We start from the raw sequence: 10410 nt of genomic DNA on the forward strand, positions 1-10410 counted from the left end.
TTAAAGTTTTAATAATTTCTTAAATGATTTTAAAATGGAACAGACGTAATGACTTGGGAATTAGCATTCCAAATTCTCTCATTTCCTGTTACATATAAGGAGGATAACCTCTGAAAGCCTGGCTGCCATGTGCACTGAATCATATGTCACACTTGATATGATGGGAGAGCAGTAACTCACATCTTCCATTCTATGAAGTTTTGCAGGCCCTGGAGGTACTCCCAGTAGCACCGCCACCCGAGCCAAAACCACTGACAGCAGAAGAAGTGAAACGACTGGAAGAACAAGAAGAAGATACATTTAGAGAACTCAGGATTTTCTTAAGAAATGTTACACATAGGCTTGCTATTGACAAGCGATTCAGAGTATTTACTAAACCTGTTGACCCTGATGAGGTATTAATTTAATCTTTGGATCAAATGTGTTCTGAGCTATGATGCTTCAGAAGTAGAGAATATGTGAATAGTTTATGCGGTTCTCTGTCTACACTCAGAACTTGTTCTCTGTATATGGAAATGTGCTGTGTGGTATCCTAAGCACATGGAAACTTCAAGATAATGTATTTTCCTTTTCTGCGGAAAATAGACAGCTAACTTAGTCTGCTCAGCCCAAACATTCTAGAAGCCATTTGAGAATGCCTTAATGCTACATGGTATTAACCTACACAGAGTGAGCTGAGAGAGTGAAGCCTTAAGTTGACATGGAAGGATGGGTGGTGTTTGGTTAAGGACAGAGGTATAGGATGTTACTGAAGATATAGTTACCCAAAAATAGGAATAAATACAAAATAAAGCCAGCCTTAAATAGAGTCAAAGGTTCATATTAATATATTATCATTATCTCTTATGTGTTTATTTTCTACTATTGCCTGGTAAAGAAACTTGACTGAAATGTTTTTATGTTCAGAGTTAATTTAGTGATTTGGTCATTTGTTTGAATTTTAGGTTCCTGATTATGTCACTGTAATAAAGCAACCAATGGACCTTTCATCTGTAATCAGTAAAATTGATCTTCACAAGTATCTGACTGTGAAAGACTATTTGAGTGATATTGACCTAATCTGTAGTAATGCTTTAGAATACAATCCAGATAGAGATCCTGGAGGTGAGCATTAGTGGGTTTTTTCCAGCTGGAAAGGGGGTGGAATGGAAGTTGCTAACAATTAGTGGGGGTTGATTTTATGACAAATGCTGTATTGTAAATACTTTATATTCACAGTGCCATTTAATTCTCACAACAACCATCCTTCTCATTTTCATTACAAATTTAGATTAAAAAACTTACTCAAGATTGTACTGCCAAGAAGTGGCAGAGGCAGAATTTGAATGCAGATTTCTTTCACTCTAAAACCCCTGTGTTTACTACATAATATATCCTCTAATGAGACACAACGTTGCAATAACAATTCAGCTTGTTTCCTTTGTATATCAATGTTCTTTCTCAGTGTGGAAAAATAAACACTGTAATAAAATAGGTTCAAAAGGATTTTCTTGGTTAAGACCATTACAGTTTTTGTCACAAAAGTAATACAATGCAATACTTGCTAATAATAATGTTTTAAAAACTAAGTCCCCCATTTCCTTTCTCCAAAGGTGGACACTGTTAAGTTTGGGGGTGTCTATCCAGACCTTTTCTGTGTATATACCCATTTCACTCTCACCAGTCTAATAAATAAAATTTATAAAGTACAGGATTTTTTTAAAGTACATATTTGTTAATATATAATGATGTAGTCAAATATCTACATATTTGATATAAACTTGTTCATTTCCAAAAATATTTTTTCTCAGGTATTTCTTTTTTCTAGCTTCCTATTGTTTTATGGATGCAGTGTCTTTAACACTTTGAGTGGATAATATATATTTTTTAAATAATCTGTTTCCTGCATAAACTTTCTCCTCCAGTACATTGGCTTTCTGTTTTTAAATTGGTAGTGCTTATAAATTAGATTAATTAGCATAGAGACCTCTTCAGCAATTGAAAAGCTCACTGTTTTCCCCTCCTAGTCTTCCACCCCACCTTCCCTAGGCTTTTCCTTGTAGTTCAGAGTTCTGGAGGTAAGCAGTGAGAATCAGGCTACCAAGCTGGGAACACCCCTTAATTATAAAAAGAAAGAAGCGTTTAACCTAAAGACTGAGGGCTTTTTGTTTCATTACAATCATACTGCTGCTACTTTTTCTGTCCATGTGACAGCCTGAAATTACTTTAGACCAGTGATATTCAAATGATAGCAAGCAACAGAATCTCCTAGAAGACGAGATACAGATTGCTGGGCCTCATATCCAGGGTTTCTGATTCTGTAGAATTTGCATTTCAGACAAGTTCGTAGGTGATTCTGATGCTACCACACTTTGGACACCAGTGCTTCAATTTTGTTCTGCCTTTCTTTAGGCTCAGATGATATGTTAGAACCTTCTCCAGCATCCCTTCTGACAGTGTAACTATTGTCAAAAACAACTTAAGTGTGAATATTGGAGACTGCTGCCCTCTGAGAGGGACTGACCCAGCTATTCAGTCAATTATGTATTCATTTATTACCTGCCTTCTGCCTCAGTATATTCCAGTTTATAGTACTTGGACTCACTTTAGGATTTTCCCCAATGTTTCCTGTGTAGGATTGATTGCTCATTCATTGTCTTTGTTTAGTTTCTCTGTCAATGCAGTAACATTTTCTGTATCTCTTCTGAAATTCTTTTACATTTTGGTTCACTGATGACACTAATAGCCTTCCTTTCTGTTTTTGTTGTCATTATGTTATTTAGTCTTGCTATTGATTGATTCTTACATTTTTTTTTCTGATATTTAAAAGGCTCTGGATAGCACATAGTAATGAAATTGTTTGGGGTTAGTCTGCCATATTGAATCAGATGTCCAGAACATTAGATTAGCACCAAAACATAACAACAACATTTCAGTAACTTTTACTATTCCTGGTAAAACTAACAGAGGAACTGTAATGGCTACAACCTTAGCCCAAAATGTTCAGTTTATTTTTGGTAAATTGTTAAAAGGAAAAAATTTAAAGCCTTTTATTTAAATTTCTCAGATCGTCTTATTAGGCATAGAGCCTGTGCTTTAAGAGATACTGCCTATGCAATAATTAAAGAAGAACTTGATGAAGACTTTGAACAGCTTTGTGAAGAAATTCAGGAATCTAGGAAAAAAAGAGGTAGGAAAATTATTTGGCATCAGAAAAAGATGCTTTTTTTTTCCTTGTACTATGAGTTCTTTTAATTAATCCTTCAAATAATTTTGAAATCTGGAAATTTGATTTGACATTTCACATGTCTGTAAGGTTGTAGCTCCTCCAAATATGCCCCATCTTATTACCATGTGATGCCAAAGCAAAATTCCACTCCTGCTGGTGATAGAAGATCAGAATCAGAGCAGAATGAAAAGCTAAAGACACCCAGTACTCCTGTGGCTTGCAGCACTCCTGGTAAGTTTGCTTTGGGTAATATTCACTTAGAAATGATAACCTTTTTATTCTCTTCTAATGCCATTTCCTTTCTACCTAAGTTTCCTTTCTTTATATTGATGTAGTGAATTATATTGATTTTGTTACTATTAAGGTACCTTTGCATTCTTGAAATAAACCCAGGTTGGTAATGCTGTACCACTTGCAGCCTCAGTTCACCCTCATCTCATTGTGTGTTGACTTGATTTGCAACTGATTTACATTTGCTATAAATTCAGGTCTATTTTCTGTTCCTCCTTATGCTTGGAATATAACTTCACAGAGTACCAACCCAAAGCCCATGGGTTTTCTCAAGACCTCCTTTTCTTGGCAGGCACTTAATTCCATTTTTTGCTCTCTAAGCCCCATGAATGTCAAATTCTCAGCTTCTTAGTCTCTCAGCTATCCATATGTTTTCCCAGACTTTGTTGTCATATTCCTCAGTGCCTTATTAGATCTCCAGTGCTTTCAAACAGAAGTTTTAAAATTGTGTGTGTGTGTGTGTGTGTGTTGCTGGTGTTAGAACCTTCCATTATTATATTGCAGGTCTGTCCATCATGGGGTAATGATTTGAGATAAAGTAAGCACTACTTTTGCAAAAAAGGGAACAGGCAGCTGGGGAAGGGAAGATGAGCAAGGCAAACCAGCAAGAGACCTCCCCTACCAGAATGCTCTCAGTCAAATCAACTTTAAGCAAGTGTGCTTAAAGTGTATATGAATATGTGTGTATACATATGCACACATACACATATATGTACATATATATAATATTGTTTTAAGGGAGTCATTTTTCATGTCTTTAATTTCCCTATGAACCCCCTTAAAACAATCCATTCCTGGCTATATACCCAGCAGGATTGCATACGTGATGTTCATCAAAGACGCATACAAGAATGTTCATAGAACAGATATTCATAATAGCCCAACACTGAGAGCAATCCAAATGCCCATCAGCAGTAGAATGGAAAAATGCAGATTATTATACAGCAGTGAGAGTGATTAAACTTCAACTACATCTAACAGTATGGATAAATCTTCCAAATATAATATCGCAATGTGGTTATACTATGTCTAGTCTAGGCAGAATGTTTAATCTTTGTATACTTCAGTTTCTTCACCTATAAAATAACGTTTATAATGGTAAAACCTGATCAGGTTAAAGTGAAATTTCAGTGAGTTGTTGCACAGAAAGGATTTAGAAGAGTTCCTGCTATATGGTAGGCACTTAAGTGTAGGCCATTTTTAATCTTGCCCTTTCTCTAGTTCATTCCTCACACTACTGCCAAAGCGTTTTCTTTTTTTTTTTTTTTTTTGTAATATACGCATCAGACAGATAATGCATAGCTCTCCTTATAATTATTCAAGGCAAAATTCAAACTCCTTAGAATGACAGGTCATTGCCCACTTCTCTACCTTCTTCTCAGTACTGTATACTTTTGCTCTATATTCCAGCCATTCAAAACTACAGTGATTTCTCAAATTCTCTATCCTCTTATATCTCAGGAGGTATTTTCCCCCACTTTCTTAGCCTTTAGAAAATTGTCAAATATTCTTTTATCCTTTCTCTTTAAATTCTCTGAAGCTCAGTTGAAGAGAAAAATCCGCAAAAAGTCGAAGTGGTATCTAGGCACCATAACAAAACGAAAGAGAATTTCACAGGCAAAAGATGATAGCCAGAATGTCACAGATGACAAAATTGAGAGTGATACAGAAGAAAATCACGATATAACTTTAGACCACAACGAGACCAGAAACACAGAAGAGTCTTCAATGGAAGAAAATGAGAGGTACCAAAATGTCTCTGAAAGCAAAAAAGAATTGGGAAATAATAATTCAAGTATTTGTAGTATTGAGAATGAACTTGAAGAATCTGGGAAGACTACAGCATGTACAGAATTGAGAAAAGATAAGATTACTTGCAATGGAGATGCTTTTGGCTCTCAGATAATTGATGTATCTGATGAAAATGAAGCAAAAGGTAAGTCTTAATTAAACAACTTCTTAATTTTTAAAAGATGTTTTACTCAAAGTTCTTAAGTGACTACCATCTCAGTTTATTTTTTCTTATCTTTCACAGTGCAGGTATTAATTAGTAAAAATAGCATTATCTTAATATAGGTTGAGCTAATAAATCAGTGTTGTTAAAAGCACACTGTGGCATCAAACAGACCTGGATTTGAGCTCCTAGTCCACCACTTATTAGCTTGTGACCTTGGGCAAGGTTCTTGACCTACCAGCCTTACTTTTCTCTTCTGCAAAATTGGGGTAGATAGTTGCAGGTTAATGACATATTTTGAAGATTGAATAAAATAATTCAGCTAAAGCATGTCTCAAAGTGCTTGCCTCTGCAGTTTTGAAAAGCTAGCAGGATACCTTCTCATCTTTAAGCAAGATAAGCAGTTTCTTGTGATTCTTGCTGAGTGATGTAGAACAAATCTTACCCCCATCATTTCTGTATCCATATTGTAAGTTAATTCAAAGATAATATTTATTCTAATAATTTCACTCCCAGAGTTTTTTATTTAGAATTGTCTTCCATCTGGATCTTAGTAGACCTTTGGCATTAGATTTGTCGAATATTTGGAAAAGGCGAACATTATTTAATCTTACAAAACAAAAAGAGCAATAACAGGGTCAAAAAGGTATTTTGGTCAAAACAGGTATTGACTTAATGATACTGATTTTCTTCAGTGGCTTATGTGCTATAAGTAAATCTTCAAAGATTGTCTTGAAATGAGTTTCAGTGTGTTTGAGAAATCATAGCAGGATGGACTAGAATATAGCCTTTTCAATCTGGTTATTTTAAATGGTAATCCTCTGACTTTATAATTTGTATGTTTTATTTGGATTCAGAATTAGATTCTTTTTATTTTTTATCATCTTTTTTAAAAAGTACTTATGAGACAGGTATTTGTTTACATATCAGGAGATTTGGGTTCTTATTTGGGTTCTTAAAAAATTAGGTGTATTGACCTTAGAAAAGTCTTTTTAAGTCTTGTCCTCATTTTTTCTCATCTATCAGTAAATAGATTGTTCTAGATCAGGGAAAGACAAATTTTTATAAAGAGCAGATAGTAAATATGTAGCGCTACAGCCTCTTTCACAACTACTCAACCCTGCCAGAAAAGCCACAGTGACATGCATATGTAAAATGGATGTGATAGTGTTCTTACAGAAGTTGACTTATTGCAGAAGGCCAGATTTGGTCTGTGGGTGGTAGTTTGGAACTCCTGATATAGATTACTGAGGTCCCATCTCGCTCTTGAAGTCTCTGGGTCTTAAGCCTAAGTAGAAGACAGTCTAACCTGTTGAAGATCCCCTGAAATACTCAATTGAAAAATACTTTTAAAATGTCCTTAATTTTTGAGTGTGTAAGTGGCACACTCTTAACCTTACAGTAGGGTCAATAAGCCAGAATTGGTATTTGTATCTTAGTAAATATGTCCTGCTATTTTATTTGCCTAATATTTATTTTAGAGATTATAACGTCTGTGAATCAAATAATAATGTTATTTAATTATTTATCCTAGAAATGTGTGTTCTGCGAATGACTCGAGCTAGACGATCCCAAGTAGAGCAGCAGCAGCTCATCAGTGTTGAGAAGGCTTTGGCCATTCTTTCTCAGCCTACACCCTCTCTTGTTGTGGACCACGAACGATTGAAAGTATGTAAACTGAAACTATAATGCTTTCATTGTGCACATTAGTAACATAACCCACCAAAAGAGGGTCTGTAATAGTACAGTTTGCCAGTTTGGCATGCAATAAATAATGATCTGTTATGAAAGGATAAGCTTGGTATATTATAACTTTCATAAAGGTGGTGGCTGGAGATGGCTAGTGTGTTGACATTATAGTTTTAACAGATTTGTCTACATCATTGATCCCATATGTTGTTTTTATGACCATTACCTATAACAATTTTAGTTAGTTTTTTGTCTTCCATAATGGCATTTTTTTATTAACCATGAGGTAATGGCATATCCTGGTAGGGCCAGGCTTGAAGAATCAGAGAAATCCAGTGAGTCCATTTCAGACATGAAAAAAAAAACACTAAGCAGATGGAAAGTCCTTTTTATAAGGAAAAGAACTCTGAAGTGGTGAGGTGGTTCACCATTTATGTACTTCCTTTTTGTTTCACATAACGGAATTAGTTATAATGTACTTACAGTGCCATAATATACACTGCAAAAATGTTGCTTTTTTTTTTTACTATTAATCTAGTTTGAGATTATTTTTTAATTTGTCTATAGAGATTTATGGGTAGAATGGAAATAGGCAACCTCCCCACCTCCAATTTTTAAGTTGGGAGTTACCCAACACAGAGACAGAATCATAGAACCATGATAATAATAATTACGGTGAAATGCTGGAGCCACTATCAGAGGCTGCCATGTCTCATCAAATAATTTGGTCTGCCTTCTCTCTAGTTTATATGCTAAACATTCCCCAAATCTTCGAAATTAAAATATCTTGTCTCAGAGAATTTCTCTCTCAAATATGTAAATACTCATGTTTTCTTTTAGAATCTTTTGAAGATTGTTGTTAAAAAGAGTCAAGAATACAATATTTTTCAGTTGGAAAATTTGTATGCAATAATTAGCCAGTGTATTTATCAGCATCGCAGGGACTATGACAAAACAACACTTATTCAGGTAAACTAATCTATATAAGAAATTAACCGATTTTATAAGAATTTTTAAAGACCATTGTTTAATATGTGCATTATGGATTATTTCTAGGTATAATTGAGTTCTATACTTTTTTTAATCAAACACTTCACTAGTTTGTGTTTCTTTAATAAGCACTGGGAGTGCTTATTTACTGCAGTATCAGTAAACTATGAAAATCTTTATTTTGTTTATGTATTAATGAAGGTACATAGCTCCTTTTTAAGATAGACTTAAGATTGACCTATTTGTCTCTAGTTAATCTTGCTTTACAATGGGTATTAGAGTACTTAACTTTTAAAAATAGATATTGGGGGGAAAAACATTTTGGATGGTACCTATATAGTATAACTTAAATATTACTGGTAGCTACTATATACCTACTAAAGTATACTTTGGTACCTACATTGTATCATATATGTAATACTAGTACCAACAAAATATAAAATATTAATATTTATAAGTAAACCAGTGCCTTGATTATAACTATTTGAATTTAACTTAAGATGAATGCACCTCATATTTATTTCAAAGGGATTTAAATAATGAAAGCTCATCAGTGATATTAGTTTATGTGATAGTCTTAATACTGAACTGAATTTCTATTTTCACTATCAGATATGTACATGAGCAATAAATTCTTAAGGATATTGACTGGGGGGGAAAAAACCAGCAATACAGTAGTGTTTCTTTAACTTTTTCCACATTGAAACTTACTATTTTTTTCTTTCTCTCGTTTATCTAGAAAATGGAGCAAGAGGTAGAAAACTTCAGTTGTTCCAGATCATGACGTCATGGTATCATATATTCTTTATATTCTGTATCTATTTAATTCACTTTTGTCATATCCACATAATTGATGCAAGATGAAATCCTGCATCTTTAAGGAAAAAAATTAAAATAGTAAATAAGAATATTTAAAGTTTCTTGGTATTTATGTACATGTGTAAGATAAATTACAGAGATTACTGATAAATACTGGGAGTGTGACTGAACAAGGCACTGCAGTGGTACTAATGCTGTGGCATATCGTTAGTTGAAGTGTGGCCAGCTCTTAATAATAAAGTTAATTTGATAACCAATGTTTTATGGCACTTGAGTAATTAGTGACATTGACATTTTTTGTTTTAAGCACTTTTAATTCTATTCTTCTTGTGAATAGTCAATTGTATCAGGCTAGAAACTATTGTGTCTTTACCATCTTCATTTTCTTCAGTGCTTCTCCCGTCTGCCTTTATCTTCCCATGCCTAGTTACTTAAAAGCCAGTGTCAAGTTATGATTTGCCAGAGGGCCCCTGACAATTCTGTACTCGAATGTCAAAATTAATGCTTTTTAGATAAACGTTTTTCTAATTCTAATTTGGGTTAATAGTTTAAGTATTTTTTAGTTAACTTTTATGATTATACATACAACAAATGTGTTAATAACTGCTTTGTTAAACAGCTTTTTAATAGCACAAAGTTTTTATATTTGAAAATGTTTATATCCTTCTAAATTTGTGTTTAGGTTATATTCTATAGATACCTTTTATATACAATTATATAAATATTATAAATTTTGTATTAATGATACCAAAAATACATTTCTTTCTTAAAGCAATAAAGCCATTCATTCACCGCCATGCATATTCTTTTTTTTTTCTTAGGAGACATTCTAATGTTAGTTTGTAAAATAGCTTCTGTTGGAAATTTCAAAAGGAATACAGGATAATGATCTCATATGAGAGATCTAGATTCTAATACAATTTCAGAGTTGAGCGTTTTTTGTTGATTTATCTGGATATTTATTTAAAGCCTTCTGAAACCCAGTAATTCAGATACCTTAATTGATACTATCTTATGTAACTTATAAAGCAATGCCAGTCACTGAAAACATTTAAGAATGTTTATATTCCTAGATTTATTTCCTCGCCCTCTCTCCCCGTCTCTCGTGCACACACACACACACACTCATTTTTATGGAAGTTTATTATAACTTATTTTAGATTCATCTTTTATACTTAAAATTTCATCATGTATAGATAGTTTCTGTAATAAATTTTACAGGTAAAAATTGCTTCTCAAATTTCTTTCTATTTTTTCATTATTTTTAAATGTCCTAAAGATAATTCAGTATAAAACAATGCAAAAAAATTTTTATTGCTGTTTATAATGCTGTTGACACTGCATTATTTACATGGTGTATGTTTTTTACCTACAAAGACTAATGTACTTCCTATCCTTTGAATGACATACTGTCTACAGACATAGGAAGTAATATGTCTACATTCCAATGTAGACTTTC

General features: G+C 33.5%; 1 protein-coding gene across 2 annotated transcripts in view; it reads left to right on the forward strand.

The window, feature by feature from the left end:
• Window positions 1–9748, forward strand: part of ATAD2 (ATPase family, AAA domain containing 2) — a 55528-nt gene extending 45780 nt beyond the window's left edge. For both annotated transcript variants that reach the window (XM_006916575.3, XM_025050059.1), the window contains exons 21-28: window positions 199–395; window positions 945–1104; window positions 3047–3169; window positions 3296–3439; window positions 5040–5435; window positions 6988–7121; window positions 7983–8111; window positions 8872–9748. In XM_006916575.3, the coding sequence (XP_006916637.1) occupies window positions 199–395; window positions 945–1104; window positions 3047–3169; window positions 3296–3439; window positions 5040–5435; window positions 6988–7121; window positions 7983–8111; window positions 8872–8916 (1328 nt within the window). In that variant the 3' untranslated portion in view covers window positions 8917–9748. The remainder of the gene's footprint in view (window positions 1–198; window positions 396–944; window positions 1105–3046; window positions 3170–3295; window positions 3440–5039; window positions 5436–6987; window positions 7122–7982; window positions 8112–8871) is intronic.
• The last annotated feature ends 662 nt before the right edge of the window (window positions 9749–10410 follow it).

Source organism: Pteropus alecto, unplaced genomic scaffold (genome assembly GCF_000325575.1).
Source record: "Pteropus alecto unplaced genomic scaffold, ASM32557v1 scaffold164, whole genome shotgun sequence".
In the NCBI taxonomy this organism is placed as follows: domain Eukaryota; kingdom Metazoa; phylum Chordata; class Mammalia; order Chiroptera; family Pteropodidae; genus Pteropus; species Pteropus alecto.